Source organism: Apodemus sylvaticus, chromosome 1 (assembly GCF_947179515.1).
Source record: "Apodemus sylvaticus chromosome 1, mApoSyl1.1, whole genome shotgun sequence".
Lineage (NCBI taxonomy): Eukaryota > Metazoa > Chordata > Mammalia > Rodentia > Muridae > Apodemus > Apodemus sylvaticus.
This window is the reverse complement of record NC_067472.1, coordinates 41,118,153-41,136,343: the sequence shown is the minus strand read 5'-3', so window position 1 is coordinate 41,136,343 and position 18,191 is coordinate 41,118,153. Positions and strand designations below refer to the sequence as shown.

The window sequence follows — 18,191 nt, the reverse complement described above, 5'->3', positions numbered from 1 at the left end:
AGCAAAACATTGAAACTGGATGGTTTGGAACCCCCCATCTGGCTGTTGCAACCCTGGAGATTTACCTGTCTCTTCCTCCTGGGTGATTGGATTAAAACTGAAAACCAACACAACCATCTTTTTTTTTCCTCCACTCCCCCTCCCCCGTTTTTCTGAGACAGGGTTTCTCTGTATAGCCCTGACTGTACTGGAATTCACTCTGTAGACCAGGCTGGCCTTGAAATCAGAAATCCACCTGCCTCTGCCTTCCAAGTGCTGGGATCAAAGGTGTGCGCCACCACTGCCCAGCCACAGCCATCTTTTTTTTTTTTTAACAACAAATTTAAATTAACTTGTTAGAGCTTGAAGTCCTATTATAATAGAAACCTAAAGCTACATTTTTTTTAAAGGTTGACTATTAAAGTTCCCTTGAGTTTTTTAAGAGAAAATATGTTTTTCTCTTTAGTACCTAATTTCACTAAAGCACAGAGATCACTGTATACTTTAGAACATCAAAACTCACCAGGCTACACCATCCTTAGAATAAACGCACTGAATGTGAGGCTTTAGCCTGGCACAACAATAAAATTTCTTAGCCAGGCTGGTGGCACATGCCCTTTAATCCCAGCTCTTTGGAGGCAGAGACAGGCAGATTTCTGAGTTCAAGACCAGCCTGGTCTACAGAGTGAGTTCCAGGATAGCCAGGGCTATACAGAGAAACCCTTTCTCCAAAAACCAAAACCAACCAACCAAAAACCAAAAACCAAACAAACAAACAAAAATTCCTAAGAATTCCTTTATCAGACTGATGAGATGGCTCAGCAGTTAAGAGCACTGACTGCTCTTCTGGAGGTTATGAGTTCAAATCCCAACAACAGCATGGTGGCTCACAACTATCCATAATGAGAAACATAAAAAAAAAAAAACATATGGTCCAGAGCAAGCTGGATGGGAGCAAGAGAAAGAAAAGGAAGTGTGTGTGTGTGGGGGGGGGGGGGAACTTTAAAAAAAAAAAAGGAATTCCTTTATCTCTTTAACAATAGAGACTTCAGGCCATCCTATAGATACAAAAGTGAGAAAATGATTGAGGAAATCACATCCAGAGGAGGCCTACCTAATTATTTATGGGGTTTTTCCCCCCACCTTCTTTTTGAGACAGGGTTTCTAGGCAGCTTTGACTGTTCTGGAACTTGCTCTATAGACCAGAACTTTGAACTCAGAGATCTGCCTCCTTATGCTGGGATTAAAAGTGCATGTGCCACCATTAGAACATATGGGGTTTTTTGTTTTGTTTTGTTTTCTTGTTTTGCCCCTAAATACTGACTGGGGTTATTGGTCCTATTTAGTCTCCCAGTCTCTCGATCTCAGTCTGTGATGTTCCATTTCTTACCATACTCTGCTTGTACCCTTACTAAGCAGAGGCAGGCTGTAGCCGCCAGCGGCTACATGTGAACCAGGTTACCTGTTGAGAGAATCTTGGGGTACAGGGACAGAGACAAGGGATTTGAGTCAAGCCTAGGATTCTGGTCAAGACTGCTTTTAATAAATTGAAGACAGGTTTTATAGACATTTGGGGGATCGGCCAACCCCCCAGAAGTCGGTAGCTTCAAAGGCGGTGCTGTGAGGTCTCTGTGAGTTCGAGGCCAGCTTCAAGCAAGTTCCAGGTCAGTCTGGGCCACACAGTGAGACCATCTCAACACAAACAAAACTCTTTAATTGACTTATCAGAACAGGTGGTGGAGGTTCTAGTAGAGGCTGCTGGAGCTGAGGCTTCTCTTTCTTAAAACTCTAGTTACACTGCATACAATTTTATCTGACTGTTAGTTTGTGTCAGTGTGAACACCATAGTGCATAAATACATGTAGACAATATACCCATTCTAAATTACATGGATTTGTATTATTTGTCGATTTTAGGTTACAATATTGAAAAGTTTTGTTTTTTAACATTAAGCAATCCTTAAGCCAAACTTACTCAATGAAAATAAGACTCTTGGTTTTGCAGCTATAAAGTCTAACCCGATCAATTACTGATCAAGCTTTTAGCAGATGTGTATGTTAACATCAACAGCATGATTTTATTTTATTTTTTATTTATTTATTTGGTGTTTCGAGACAGGGTTTCTCTGTGTAGCCCTGGCTGTCCTGGAACTCATTCTGTAGACCAGGCTGGCCTCAAAATTTGCCTGCTTCTGCCTCCCAAGTGCTGGGATTGAAGGTGTGTGCCACCTACTGCCCCAATCATCTTGATTTTAAAATGGCTTTGTTGTTTCAGTTGGCCAAGATAAGTTATAAAGCTCGTGTTTTTTTTTTAAAGGAAGGATAAAAAGAAACAGACAATAAGTTATGCTTTAAAAAAAAATCTAAAGTTATTTTTATCCTCGTAAGTATGGTTTCCATTAGCCTGTAGGGCTTCAGGCAAGAGCATCCTTCATGACCACCTTACCCTGACAAATAGACAGGGCATTTTTCTTAGTAAATTGCTGTGATAAATAAGGAGACCCTAAATGAAAAATAGATGACACTGAAATGGCTGGTAATTGGTAGCAGTTGTTTTTATTATTTACTTGTTTACGGAAATAAATCCCAAAGATCTTAGGACCAATGACCCAAACTAAGTCTCAGATACATTACTTGATCATAGCAATGTAACCCCGACAGGTTTTTTAAAATACATTATGTACCGGGTAACCCACTTGCTGTGCTGGGAGCTGTTAGTTTTGGAGCATTAGGGTAGCACCCCTCCCCCACCCTACCCCCACAATATCACAAATACGAAATCTAGAAATAAGGCTCCTGTGTCCCAGTCAAGGCCAAACCTAAGGTACCTAGGAGAAAGGCCTAGGGTTCTTAAATACCCGAAGTGAAGGAACATAGGTGCAAAATTCCTGTTAAGGTAGCCCTTTTGAATTTCAGCAGGGACATTTTGTGCCCAGAGCCTGCCGAGAGGCTAGCAGAGAGCTTCTTCTGTTCGTGCTCTGGGCAGGTACCCAGCACCGTGCCCTTGCCTGGGGGTTCGGCTTGTTTGTCCCCTCGCTCCATCTCATCAGGCTTGTCCCGGTTTTCAGTGCTTCACTTTACTAGAGGTTTCTATAGGTTGGCCTAACAGTTCAGAACGGCGGCGCGGGGCTGGGGCTGGTGGGCGGTCCTAGCTCGGAGCCAGCAGCGCACCGCGACCTTGGGCGGTGGCAGACGGAGCTGCGGCGACACCCGGAACCCTGCCAGCCTCCTCCCGACCGCGCCTTCCCGTCCCGCGGGGAGGGGACCCCAGCGGAGCGGGGGACGAAGCGTGAGAACTGGGCTGGCGAGGGAGGCTGAGGGCGGACAATAGGGTTAAAAATAGAAGCGCTGCCTCCGTGGACCCGCCGCAGCAGCTCCACCCAGGTCCCCGCGGGCCGGAGGGTGACTGGGCTACGGTGACCGCAGCCTCCGGACTCGCCCCGCCCCCAGGCACGGCCCCGCCCCCAGCTAGTGCCTGCAGGCCAGGGGCGGGGCCTTGTCCCGGACGTCATCGCGCTGCGGGCGTGCCGACCGGGTTTTCGCTGACGCACAGGCCCCGCCTCCTCCGCCCTTTTCCTCAGATCCCGAGCGCCGGTCAGAGCTAGAGCGTCAGTCGTCCGGATCGCGGAACGGTGTGCACCTTGTCAGGCGTCCGCTCGCTGCCCCGAGTCGCGCAGCTTCCCAGGTGAACGCGGAAGCCCGAAGAGCGCCGTCCACGGGCCCTGTCGGCGCTCAGGCCTCTCCGCGCGCCTCCTCACTCGGCCGGGACGTCGCGGTGGAGGCGTGAGGCGCCGCCGGCCGAACGCCTGGAGCGGCGGTAGCCCGCGGCCTGCGGTTCTCCTCCTCCCCCGCCGCCCTCCCACCAGAGCTGCGGCGGGGCTCGGCCGCCTCGGCGCTTCTGCACGAACAAAGGAGGCCCCCGCGGCGCCGGCGCAGCTCCGCCTGCGCTGCGCTCCGCTCCGGCCCGCGGCGGCCGCTAGCCAGCCCTTCCCGGAGGCCTCATCCCGGCCCACCGCCCGGCGTCGCGCGCCAGCTCGCTAGTGCATCCGGGCCCCGTAGGGTAAGTGGCGCGAGCCGGGACGGCGCGGGGGCGGGAGCACGCCCTATCGGCCGAGCACAAAGACGGGCCCGGCTCGGCCAGCCGCCTGGATGGGACAATGCCCGGCGTGCCGCGGCGCCAGGTGCCGGGCCGGCCGGCCGAGCGACGGGACAGACAATGGCTGAGGCGGCTCTTGCCGCGCCCGGCTCCCTGCACAGCCGAGTTGTTCCGGCGAGGGACCGCCGAGTGCATGACTCAGTGGTTTTTGGAGCAGGCCCTACCGGGCTTCCCGGAGCGCGGCCTGCGCTGCGAGGGGGATGGGAGGCCTCTGGGTCCCGAACTCGGTCGAAACCGCTGGAACCGGGACTCACGGCTCTTCTCCCTGGGGGCTTTTCGTTTTTCCAATGCGGTTAAGCTTCTCCCTCAAAATCCTTTTCATGGAAGCAGGTCGAGCGCCTTTCCCTTTGTTTCCTACGTGAACATTTGTGAACTTGACATTTTGCTTGCTTTCCGTGTAGTTGTTTTTTAAGGGAAGGTATTAGAAGTTCAATCTGTCGATTGAAGCTGCCTAAGAATGTCACCTGAGATAATTAGAAGAAAATAATATATAGGTCAGAGCCTCCTTTTCTTAAAATCGGCACTTAGTAATCAAGGGAATAGTAAGATAAAAATTAATTTTATCTTCTCATTTTTATTTAAGTGAGATTCCATTCCTCGACTGCTGAAAATATTTCGCTTTTACCATTCAAGTTTGTTTTTAAAGTGTCCCTCCCCAAATGAGGGATTTCTTTTAGTTGTCCTAAATTTTTTGTGCCGGGAACCGGTTGTAAGTATGGAAAGGAGCTTTTTCTTAAAAAAAAAAAAAAATACTATTTGGCAGAGGTGTCTGAAACCTTGGAGACTAAGGACTTGCCCAAGGTCAGGCTTAGTGGCACATTAGAGCTTAGAATTCGAGTCTGACCTCGAAGTTTAGGGAGTGAGCTTGCCATTTTTAACCATCCTGTGCACCTGAAACAGCTACCCCATACTTTAAAAGAAAAACTCATTCATTTCAATTTGAGTTGGAAAATCATTTTTAGTCCAGTGAGGTTTGTTTTAAGCTATGAACGAAGAAAAACCGTGAACATAAAACAAACAAAAAACATGCTAGCTATATGGGAAGGGATTCTGGATGAATACTAAGTTTGCAACAACTTGTCCCCCCTTCGACCCCTATCCTCTAGAATGTAAGGGAAATACAGTATATCTAAACTAACAAACATCCTACAGTTGTCATTAAACTTAAGGAATATTTGTGCTTCCGTGCTTTCTCCACTGTGCCTACTTACTCTCCTCTTCTCCCGCTTTTAATAGCCACATTTTTACTTTATGATTTATTCTGCTTGGGTATTGTGGATTGAATGTGAGACTGTTCTCTGATCCTGCATTAGAAAAGCCTGGAGGCCTTAATTGCATTTTGTTTTGTTATGTGTGATATGTGAATGCTGCATCGTTAGTTCTTGGGGTTGTGTAGGAGTTGGCAGGCTCTGAGATATAAATAGAAGCTGATTTCAGAGGCCCCTGTTGACTAGGCTTTATGTGAGAGCCTCCATCCAGCTCAGCTTGTCACATTGCAGCCTTGTGACAGGCTGAAGCGCCCTCCCATGTGATCTAAGCTTCAGAGAAATATTAAAGCAAGCTGTGCACATGTGAAGACATTTAAAATCTGACTTACTAGAAGGGGGGAGCCGAATAGAAAACTAATGTCTTGGTTCTTGGTCTTTCTGTGTATCAGCTTAAAATTTGAGACGTGTTTTCTTAAGACAATAAGGTGCTTATCTCGGGGAAGGTAGGTTGCTTGGGATACTCATTACCATAAGAAAAGTGCTTTCTTATTAACTGTGGAGCGATGATCTGATCTGTTGGTCCTAATTTCTCTCGGTATACTTTTAAAAGAGTGCCAAGTGTCCTTGGAAGTTAGTCTGGTAAGAGATTAGCATAGTTTCTAAAGTAGACTGAAAAAGGCCCAACTTTGCATAGGGTAAAAGTCAATACACTGCTGCATGGTGAAAATGAACATACATAATTTACTATTTGAATGATTTTTTTCTGTGCTTATGTTACACTCAGCATTTTAAAACGTCAGCTAAAAGTGTTTATTAAACTGCACAAGTAATCTTGAAATATTTACACTGCCCTGCTCTGAAATGAGTCAGCTAAATTCCACTCACTATTTAAAGGGACAGTGTCAACTAAATTACTACTATTGTTCTAAACTGTGGATTTTAATCACTACATATAAGCTTGATTTGCTTAAAATATGGTGCTCTTGTGCTGGGGAAAAAAAGGAAAGGTTGCTGTCCTTTAACTGTTCAAGACTGGTACTCACTGTCAGGATTCTCTCCTGGTCAAATTGGTTATTTCCCTTTCTTCATTTTTTTGATTTTGGTAAAGAGTTATAGGGTGTGCGGTATACTGTGTAATGGTTGGAAAACATGGGTGACCACAATTTTCTTTTAACCAAATACTATTATATTTTTTACAAAATTATTTTCAAAGATAAATTTACCTAATGTATATTTACTCTTATACAGTGGGAAACTTAGTAAATTTAGCTCATTTTTATGCTAATGTAAACAACTTTTGGAAAAGTCAAGGTATAGTTGCTATGTTTTCTGGTAGCCTAACATTAAGTATTAACCATGACCAAAGATTTTTTTTTTCAGTTTAACTTTACTACATTAAGTTTTGGCTTAGAAAAATTTGGAACTTTGAAAGGGGAAAATAAATATTTTTTAAAGTTAAGAGACGGTGAAAAATTTGGGGCCGATAATTTCTTTTCAGGTTTCTAGATGAGGTTACAGGTGCTGTCTTAGTGGAAGTATTACTTGATGAGGCCCAAGAACCTGTCTTTTAAGGTTAAGACAGTGGTTCAGCAGGTGGTCTTTAAAAAGCTGTAGGTGGGCCATTAAAGATGGCTCAGCTGTTAAAAAAAAAAAGGAGTGTTTGATCTTTTACAAAGGACCTAGGTTCAGTTCTCAGCATTCACATAATGGCTCAGAAAGCTGTTAACTGGAGTTCCCTCCAGTTGCAGGGAGTTGAGCACAAGGGATATATGTGCACACATACATAAATAAAGGCAGATATTTACACCGTAAAATAATCTTAACTTAAAAGCTGTAGATCTAAAAACCAGAGGATTCAGCCACCTTGAACTATTAGTTTGATATTAGTAATATCAAAAGGTGATTAGCTGGATTATTGTGGGTTTTTTCCTCCCTAATTTGTTTAGCCCATTGAAGTAACCATCATTTGAATGGTGGGTGGCCTGTAGTGTAGTGCAAGAGCAGGAAGTAAAAACGATAGGTTTCCAAAATTGATTCAGACAACCTAGATAACTGGCAAGCTGACATTCTCAGAAACTAAAATTAAATAGTAACAGATAAAATCATATACTTTAGTGTTTAATGGTATAGTTTCTTTTTGCTTCTCAAAGAATTCTTTAAATCTCACTGTTTTAAAAGTCAATAAGAGCCTGACGGTGGTGGTGCATGCCAATAATCCCAGTGCTTGGGAGGCAGAGGCAGGCGGATTTCTGAGTTCGAGACTAGCCTGGTCTACAGAGTGAGTTCCAGGACAGCCAGGGCTATACGGAGAAACCCTGTCTTGAAAAAAAACAAAAAAAGATATTTGCTTAATTAACACAATTTTGGTTTTTGTTAGTAATAGATTTGGTGTTTAGAAATAGCAAGGATATAGTGGTGATTATATTTAAATTTATTTTTGTAACATGCTAATTTCTGATATTCTGTTTTGTTTATGGCAGAAAAATATGGCTCAGGAGACTAACCAGACCCCAGGGCCCATGCTGTGTAGTACAGGATGTGGCTTTTATGGGAATCCTAGGACAAATGGAATGTGTTCTGTTTGCTACAAAGAACATCTTCAGAGACAGCAGAATAGTGGCAGAATGAGCCCAATGGGTAAGTTGTTTCCAAGAAAAAAAACACTTGAACTGGTGGAGAGAAAATCTAAGAATCAAGAGAATGTCGAAAACTCAAGGAGAGAATGCCTGACTGACAAGAACTTAACTAAGACAACAGACCAAGTGCTTGGTGTGACTACCTCAGGAACAAATAACTATTCTGCAGACTTCTTATAACATTCTTGGTTTTCTTTTTTGAAGTTTTGTTTTATACATGTGTTCTTTGGGATATGACCTTTTTTTTTGTCTGAATGTCAAGTATAGGATTGCAGTGAAGTGAAGGTGCTTAGATCGCTAAATTAAATGCAAGTATTAATGCTTACTAAGTCTTTACTAAATGGGTTTTTGTAGTGTTGATTTGTTTCTTACAGAGTTCTCTTTTTAAATAGGGACAGCTAGTGGTTCCAACAGTCCTACCTCAGATTCTGCATCTGTACAGAGAGCAGATGCTAGTTTAAACAACTGTGAAGGTGCTGCTGGCAGCACATCTGAAAAATCAAGGTAAGAGTGAACATTTCTGAGTCTCTCTAATAGAAAATCAAGATGTCTTTGCTATACATATAATAATCAAGCTGGCTGTATCAGATGGCCTTGGCTTTGCCTACATTGAGCACTGAAGAATTCCATCGTCTATTAACATCTGGCTCTTGGTGTATATCACTACATACTCCATAAACCCTTCAAGGCCACTGTTAATTATTTCTTTGAAATTGAGGATTAGGAGTTGTAAAGCATAAGATTATTGCAGTGCCTCACAAAGTGTGTTTCAACACAGCTGCTCCTATTGTCCTTAAATTATAGGCACAGTTAAAACACTTTCTAGATATACAGTGTGATACTATACAAATATGCAGCCATGAGTTGATGAGCCATTTATCAAATTACTTTCTTTATGTTGAGCAACCAATATCTTTCCAAATTTAAGTTAATCTGGTGCCATTTGATCATGTTGGAAATAACACATAATTTTAAGTTGAATTGACAACTTATCTCAAAAAAATAGTACCCTTAACATCTTTAAAAATAATTGTTTGCTTGAACTCAAATAGAAATGTGCCTGTGGCTGCCTTGCCTGTAACTCAACAAATGACAGAAATGAGCATTTCAAGAGAGGACAAAATAACTACCCCGAAAACAGAGGTGTCAGAGCCAGGTATGCTTTTTAAGTTTAATACTAGTTCAGTTCTGAATTTTTGCACTATGAGAAAGAATTGAGTTGGTGATGGGATTCTCTCCTTTCCATTGAAGGACCACAGGGAGAGCTATGAAGTATAGGCCAAGCAAATAGCATCAAAAATAGAAATTAGTATTCTCACTCTCTTCTGCTCATCCCTTCATTACCCTCACTCTTAAAAACAATCAAATAGTTTAGAAACTGTGGAAAGAACTTAATGACTTTAAATTTCAAGGCCATTGGGAGTTTTATAGTAACATCAGTCTCTGCCCTGTCATTGTTGTGGTAAAGAATAAAGCAAAAGAGCATACTGAATGCTAAGAGTTGTAAGAGTGTGGGACCCTTATTACCTGTGCTATGAGACTTTAAAGGTATGGATGGGTTTTTTTGTTTGCTTGTTTTCAGTGAGCTTTGGAACTATTTTAATAAATAGCACAACCATAAGTTCCCTGATGTTACAAAAAGACTGAATTGTTGTTTGATGTTTACATGACTTAAATCAGTTTTGGTTTTGGTAGAGAAGAGACAGTGAAGTGGAAAACCATTGTGGAGAAAAAATGTTGGGATATTAGTCTGTCTTGAAAACTTACTGATGTGCCAGTTTGGGGGTTTTTTGTTTTCTCCCTGACTATATCAGTTTTATAAAGTCAGAATATTTGGTCTTGAAATGGCAATCTGTATTTAAAATGAGTTCTACTTTGAAAAAACTGACCAAATGTTGTTTGTTTTGCACGTGCTGTTTTGCGTGCTCCCATAAGCATAAACACACACACATTACTTGGAGGTAGATCAGCTAATAACTTCAATTTGTTACTTGATACAAATCTGATTTCCTGTTTTTTTTTTCTCTTTTTCTATCCTCCCTTTCCCTTGTATGTCTGAGGAGCTTAGTATTAATGTTGGCAAAGAAATGGCTAACGCACAACCTGAGTACTCTCAGACATTAAGGAAAGTTATATTTATGTTGTTACAGTAGCTTAAGAAAAAAGTAGATGGAATATTTTTGTTGGTCTGCCACTAGGCTCTTGATCCCACTATGTAAGTGTGAATAGAAATTGAGATGTTGACATTAAAGCAATCTGCTTGTCCTAGAGACTTGAGCATACTGAGAACATTGGAATTGATTGGCATATTGTTTAGGCAATAGTTTTAGTATTGTATATGCCTAAATTTGCTATTCTTAGTGTTTGGATTAATCTTAAGGATTAACAGTTTACAGTTAGGTTTAATATAAGCAGTCACAGCTAAGTTTATAATACAGTTAGGTTTAATACAAGTATACAAGTATAAGCTTTTCTGGGGAGAGGAGTAAGGATGGGGCTTTAAAACAGCAGTCTGCAGTTTTTCAATATGACCACAAATCCTATTAGAAATCAACCAAAGGATTTTTTTAAAAGTTGCTGGGTAGTGGCTTTTCATATATATGCCTCTTTAGTCAAAAGTAAAATAGTAGGAGTTAGGTCTTTAAAAAAAATTCCTGTTCTGAAGCCCTTTTGGTGGCCTGTAATCCCAGCACACTTAAGGATCAGGCAGAATGGTTGCCTCCAGTTCAAGGACAGCCTGGGCTACAGGACAAGACCATGTGTCAAAATATAAAAACAAATCTTGTCTGGCTGAAAATTCTTTAGTAGTTTAAAATTAATACTTCTCGAACATCCAGTATGTTTGATAGTACTTGTTTAAAATTTTAGCAGTTAGCTGCTTATTTATTTGAAGGGATTTCTTAAATGGTTGTTTACTAGAAGTATATACTAGTATGGTAATTATCAGGAACTATATTTAAGAGAGACTGCCTAAACATACATTCTGAATCTTAGCTGTTTTCTCTTAAATAGTACTCTTTAAACTTTAATTATGTGAGCTGGTGATTTCCAGACAATTTTCTAATTTATAACCTTGTCTTTCAGTTGTCACTCAGCCCAGTCCATCAGTTTCTCAGCCCAGTTCTTCTCAAGGTGAAGAAAAAGCTCCTGAATTGCCCAAACCAAAGAAGAACAGATGTTTTATGTGTAGAAAGAAAGTTGGCCTTACAGGTACTACTAACACATAATCATATCTTAAAGTCACTCCAAAAGAAACTATTTGGTTTTACACATTAAAAAATAAATATTCTAAGATTTCCAGAAAGGGTTAGCTAATGGGTTAAGAAGTTGGATTTAATTTCCATCCACTTTAAATGTCCTAGTTATGCAATTATCATTAACCTTAGGCCTTCTGAATTATTTTTCTTATTTGGGCTCTCCCTTTTGATGCCTTCCTTTGATACTTAGAAAATAGGTAACTGAGCTAGCAGCACTGAACACCTACTTGAAACCAGGAATGAGATGGTCTAGGTATTTACACAGAAGTTTGTAGTTGATCATGTAGTTTTCACTTGAGATGCTCCTGTATGGTAAGGCTGCATTTTGAATTCAAGTTGTCCTAATTCTAGAACCTACAAGAATTCTGTCCTATTGTCAGGAACTGATTGTTTTGCATTGAAAATCAGCTTCTTTTCTACTCAGTGACTTCCTTCCCCTTCCCAACAACCTATTCTCCAGTCCCAAATTACTACAAGTTGCCAAGTGATTCCTTTTGTCTGTACAGGGTTTGACTGCCGATGTGGAAATTTGTTTTGTGGACTTCACCGTTACTCTGACAAGCACAACTGTCCATATGATTACAAAGCAGAAGCTGCAGCAAAAATCAGAAAAGAAAATCCAGTTGTTGTGGCTGAAAAAATCCAGAGAATATAAAATTACTACATGTGAAGAGACTGAAACTTTGTTTTTATTTTAATATATAGTAGGAAAACATTAAAGAGCAGATGCATGGCCATTTTCCTTTGATGTTCTCCAGAGTTTTGCTTTATACTTGTCTGTCATATAATTGATATTTTAGGATGTTGGGTGTTTGTTACAGGCAGAATTGGATAGATACAGCCCTACAAATGTATATGCCCTCCCCTCAGTAAAATTGGACAAAAATATGCACAACAAATTGAAATACACATATACTAGGAACAAAATTTAGTTCCGTGTGCCAAACTAAATGAATGAAATCTCTGCATGTTTGCAGCATATCTGCCTTTTGGGAATGTAATCAAGGTATAACCTTTGGCTAGTGTTATGTGCCTGTACTTTAAAAAAAAAAAAATGGTACACCAGAAAAGGACTGGCAGTCTACTACCATAGTCAAACTTCACCTTAATTTCGACATGACTTTTGGAAGCAGGAAGAAAGCTACAAAACCAGTATTTGGTGCCATGTGTAAGCCTGGTTAAATTGGTCTTCTAAAAGCTGTCAGGAGATTCTGCGAAAGGTAACATCACAACTGGTTCTAAGTAAAACCATCAAGTCAACAACAGGGTGCCTGAGATAAATCTTTGAAGCTTATTGTGCTGGCCTGCACCAGAAGATACTTGCATTCTCATTACTAAAATTGTAGCACAGAACTACACTAGGATTTGTTTACAAGAAGAAATTAAACTCTGTTTGGTTTTCACATATAGCAGCTCTGTTAAATAACATGCATCTGAATTTTAAGTTGCAAAGGTATCTGAACAGTTAATTTTTTCATGTGCATCTTTTGTTGAATGTTTTGGTTCAAGAAAGAATGTTTAAAGCTTTTTAAAGACTTCAGTTCTTGATGTAACTGTACCCTTCTGCATGGAAAATCATAACCAACATGGCTGCAGTAGACTTCTTTAGTGGCATCCAGCACCACTTGCAGAGGGCTGCTTTATCATACTGTATTTGGGTGTAGGACTCTAGTGTTCTTGGGTGTATTGCATGGGCTGCATTATCTACAGCATTGTACAATAACAACTAGAAAAGGCAGTATACTTCACTGATGCTTGTCTGGTAATATCACTTCTGTGTTATAATGGAAGGTTTTTTGTGATGTATGAAACTTGTGTTTTTTATATATAAATGAGTATAGTTAGATTAGTGTTGTGGTAATGCCTGTTTTCATCTGTAAATAGTTAAGTATGTACACAAGGCACTACTTATGATTTATTGCAGTGTTCAGTCCTAGTTTTTCTTTATTAAAACATTCAGTTTTGCTTCAATTTTATGTATCTTAGTTCTCAGTTAGATTTGCAGATGTGTACAGATATTTATGTATTGCACATAATCATGCTATTCAGCATTGATGCTATATTGTATTATGTAAATAATAAAAGCAGTGTACAGAGGGAAACTTCTTGTTTATTGGGTTTTTAAGCCTTAGACACCTAAACAGGGAAAATAGGAAAGTTATCATATTCAAATTTATTAATTTCATATAGCTTTGTATTGCAGTTATTTACATGGTTTTTCTTGAATTCAGTCATGTGAATACCATGAGCTGGTCATGAATCTTTCTCTAGTGTGGCATATGATAGGCATATTTTGAAGAGTAAGGTAGACACTTAATATGAAGTGGTCCTAAAATTTGAGAAAGCAGTGAGATTTAAATAATTGTTTATCCCTTTCTTGTGTTTTTTTGGTTAAACAATGCTGGATGAGAATGTAAGTAATTTTGTTTGTTTTAAACAGAAAACAGTTGCTGTGTTCTGTATGGTTTTGATCTAATGTAGAGAGGAGAAAAAGTAATTCAATGCAAGTGTTAGCTTAGATAAAAATTATCATTAAATACCTTAATAATGACCAGCTGAAGTCAAGAATAGAACCATTCCTTTTCAGAGATGACTTTAGAGCAGAAATAATGTGATAAATGTCCATCCACTCTTGAAGAATACAGATGAAGTGTAAATGTTTTACAGAAGTCCATGTATTGAGCAGTAGTAACCCCCCCCCCCTTATTTTGTGGGATATTGCATTGGTGGAGCTGAAAATGAGGAAAACCTGTTTGTTTTAAAATGAAAACGCTTCACAGATGTCAACAAATGCTTGATGCTTTACCATTTTTTTGTTGAACTAAACCAAAAGTCTCATGCATATTAAAGGAAATGCTCTTCTGAGTGCTATGTGGGAGTTAATAGTAGACAGACTCTTGGTCTCTCAGTATGTGAAATCTTGAGTAGCACATTACAATAGTTAGTGATTGCATAATTACATTTTAGGGCAGAGAGAGATATTGGGATCTTAACCCTAGTTCACACTGCACAAGTTAACCTATTGCTTGTAATCCTGCCTTCGCTTCAGGGTGCTGAGGTTATAGGAATGAGCTTTCGAATATACAAACACATCCAGGAACTTTAAAGACCTGTCAGGGACTTCAGCCAGGGAGAATAGTTTCAGTGTGTAAGGCACCGAGGAAGAATTGAGTTCTTCCTAGACTCTTGGACTTAAGTGTGTCTGTCATTCCAGACTGATTTAGTTGCTATACACATTGAAATTAAGTATTATGTAAATAGGCAGATCTTTGCTTGTAATCTAGTGGCTCGTCTAAAGGTTAGGCTTCTAACCCAGTGAATGGTTAGGAAACTAGGCTGGTTTTGTTTTTGTAGTGCTAAGGATCCTGCCCTACTTCAGATAACATTTAATTTAGGAATGTCAAGAAAGCACTTAACTGGTTCCTGCCACAATACTTGCTATTTAATGTCTCAGAATGAGTTTTAGAACTTGAAGGAAACAATAAGTTTGCATAAAGCTATCTTAGAGGCTAAGTTCTGTAGCTTTGTTTTTGGTCTTGAAGCTTTGTACCCTAGGCTGGTCTTGAACTGGTGGTCTTGTTTGAGACTTAACTGCCAACTAAATCACCTTGTAGCCAGGCTGGTCTTAGACTCCTGCATCAGCATTTTAAGTGCTGAATTACAGATGTGAACTGTCATGCCTCACTTGTGATCTCTTAATTTTCACATAAAGTAATTGGAGGTGTTCTTCTGAGTTAGGTTTTTTTTGGGGGGGGTGGGGTGGGGGAGACGATGTCTATATTAAAGTTCCTATTAACCCCAAATGGGAACATGCTTATACTAAACATACATCCAGCTTTGTTTTTATATAATATGTTCTTAGGGTTTCAGAATGAATATATGAAGTCTCAGCTTGTCCCATACCCACCACATGAAATGGGTACATTTTAGTTTTTTATTCTCTGTAAATACCTGCTTATGTACAAATTCATTTGTGTGTCTTCATTTGAAATAATTCTTAAAGTATTAGGTCTTAGCTTTGGAGAGGGTTAGCATCAATAACATTGTCCCTGAGGGTTGGAGAGGTTACAGCAACTGAGTGTGTTCTTTGTTAGGAACACCCAACACTCAAGGGGACTTTCTAGCTTTCTGGGCACTATGCATGGCTGCCACCAAACCAAACCTAGGTTAGATCCCCAGAGCCCATAGAACTATTTATCCTTTGACTTGTATAAAAGCATTCACATGCAATATAAAAAGTAAAAACTTGCAGAGTCCTGTTTTTATATTCCCTCACACATTTCTGTCCAAGTAAAAATGAGTTTTGTAGAGTAAATGTAAATCCATTTTGATCACAGCAGCTAAGTGCTTCTTTTAGTAGAGATACATTCATCAGGTGTCAAGCTTGAAGCAGGGGCCATATATAGCCATGGCTGTCCTGTAACTTTCCATGTAAACCAGGCTTTTTGAGACTAACATTGTAAGTGCTGGGATTAAAGGTGTAGGCCATGTGAGATACTTGTTAATATCAAACTGAAGTAAATTGTAGGTTACATTTAAGTAAATTGATATTCTTGAATATTTCTCCTGATCTTGTTTGCAATTGTAACAGAATTTCTAGAAAGCTAAGCTTTGAGCTTCTAATCCCTGTACTCCAGAGTATGGATTGCAGCAAGTTTCAGGTCAGCCTGGGTTGTATGAAACCTTTAGGATTTGGGGTTACTTGTATCTGGGGTGGTGAAACATACAAAAGCAGATCTGCAGCTAATTTGCTAATTTACTCAGATTTAATAGCAAATCTTCCCAGAATACTTTCAAAGTTCAGTCAAGGGCAGGAACTGTTAATGAAAGACATCACATAAGCAGTCTCTGTATGTGTTTCTGTCAGCACTGGCTCAAACCTAAATTTCTCAAGCAGTCTGTAAAACCCATGACAAATTTTAAGTTCACCAGCCTTTATTGCAGGCTTGTGTTCTCTTGTCCCTCCATCACTAAAGATTGATTTAAACATGCAGATGATAATGGTGCTTGAGGCTTTCTGTTGTGTCACATCTTTCTACTCTTATGAAAGCCTTAGGTTTTGTTTTTGTTTTTAATTCTGTGTTCACACCTATGAAAAAAGTACTTCACCAGAATAGTATTTCTCAAGGAAGCCCCACCTTGGACTTAGGGCATATATCTAATATAACTACACAGTGTACTAAATGGCTTCTAACATTAAGCTTTAGGGTTATTGTTACCGTGAAAAGAGTAGTTTATCAGTTGTTACTTAAGATCTGTAACTAGCGGGCAGGCTGCAGTATAACTGGTGTTTCTGCTGTGTAAAACATAAGGACTATGTAATTCAATACTAAGAATACAAGTAAATACTAGATGAAAAAATTATAAAAGAGGTTTATACTGTTATATTTCTGGAATGCTAGAACCAGGGTATGAAGGTTACCTTTATTTATTCCCTTGTCTGGCTCTATCTTCCTTCAAATTTTGTTCAGAATTTTCTTAAAGTTTTCTGTGATTTTAATCAGGATAGTAGTAATTTAATTTTTTTCCACTTTAAAGCCATAGATGTTTTTTAAATTTGGTTCTTCAACACAATTTACTCAATTTTATTTAAGTTCTACTAGGTCTGGTTTAAGCTTAGCAAAATGCAATGTGTTGAAGCAAAAATTAGAAATGGTGGGAATTTGCTTACCCTAGGAAACAGATCATGTTCATACTAGAGCACCCAGTGCTGTGTGAGTTTAATTTATGCTTTCAAGGTCTTCTTGGAAGGGATGGTGATGCATGGCCATTCCTGTTTGGCCTGGAGATAAAATAGCCATGCCATGAGCTACAGTTAGTAAAACATCAGGAGCAAGTTGGTTAGGCAGAATTCCCACTATCTAGCTGGAAACAAATGCTCTAGTGTCTAAGTGCTTAGGCAGCCTAAAATTACATTCTGGCCAAACTAGAGTTTGTCTGACCATCTTCTGGATTAGAGAGGATATTTTTAAAAGGATCTCTTAAAGCATACCAGAAGGGATAGTTTATTATATTTATTGTTATTATAGGGCTAATAACCAAAAAAAGAGCATTTATAAATTTACTTAAAATACTGTTAACTGAGGTTTGTACAATGTTTTAAATTCCTTTTACAGGTGCTGCAATAGAAACTCAATGTAAGTATATATGTAATTTTAAATTTCTTGACAACCACATCCTAAAAAATAAAAAGGGTGAAATTAGTTTTTGTGTATTTTTACTTAGCCCAGTATATCCAAAGTAGTATCAGTATCCCAGCACTTGGGAGACAAAAGTAGGCAGATCACTTGTCTGAGTGAGACTGGTTAAGTTACTTCCTCCTTCCTCCTTTGCACTTTAGTGCCTTCATCTATATAGAGTAAATGATGGTGTGGATAATGAGTTGAGTAGCAAACACTGTTAAATGTAGTTAAAATGTTAAGGTTTTACCTTCTCTTTAAAATTTACACACAACGTATAAGTGTGCGTATGTGTGTGTGTGTGTGTGTGTCTGTGCCTGTGTATTATGCTCAAGTGCACTCAAGAGGCCAGAACTCTGGGATGGATCCCACAAACCAGAATCTCAGATCTTGTGAGTCATCTCATGTGGGTGCTGGGAGCCAAACATGGGACATCTGGAAGAAAGTGTTCTTAACTACTGAGCCATATCTTCACCATCCCCTTATCCCCCACCCCCAAAATAAAAAATACAAGGTCTTACTCTGTAGTTGAGGCTAACTTCAAACTCATTGTTCACCAGCCTCAGCCTTGCCAGTGCTGGTATTAAGGCATGCGTCACCATACCTGGCTGGTTTTTCACATTACTTTAAACATAGCTAAGAACCTCTGCAAAAGGCCTGTTCACAGGTTGCTTAGGAGGCCTGATTATGACAGGTGGAGTGTAATAGTCAGTCTTTTGTACTGAACTAAAATTAATGTAGTGGAATGAAAATGGAATCCACCACTAGGCTTTCTGC

General features: G+C 39.9%; 1 protein-coding gene across 1 annotated transcript; it reads left to right on the top strand.

The window, feature by feature from the left end:
* Positions 1-3,580: 3,580 nt before the first annotated feature.
* Zfand5 (zinc finger AN1-type containing 5) lies at positions 3,581-12,316 on the top strand. Its single transcript, XM_052188454.1, has 6 exons — positions 3,581-4,038; positions 7,823-7,979; positions 8,371-8,482; positions 9,031-9,134; positions 11,063-11,188; positions 11,742-12,316. Exons 2-6 carry the CDS (start codon positions 7,829-7,831, stop codon positions 11,888-11,890), a joined length of 642 nt encoding a protein of 213 aa, XP_052044414.1. The 5' UTR covers positions 3,581-4,038; positions 7,823-7,828; the 3' UTR covers positions 11,891-12,316.
* The last annotated feature ends 5,875 nt before the right edge of the window (positions 12,317-18,191 follow it).

Bases quoted from the DNA above. Each gene is read 5' to 3' on its own strand.
- Zfand5 (XM_052188454.1), top strand. From the start codon at position 7,829: ATGGCTCAGGAGACTAACCAGACCCCAGGGCCCATGCTGTGTAGTACA. The intron at 7,980-8,370 runs GTAAGTTGTTTC...CTTTTTAAATAG, and splicing joins TGGCAGAATGAGCCCAATGG to GGACAGCTAGTGGTTCCAAC. The intron at 8,483-9,030 runs GTAAGAGTGAAC...GAACTCAAATAG, and splicing joins AGCACATCTGAAAAATCAAG to AAATGTGCCTGTGGCTGCCT.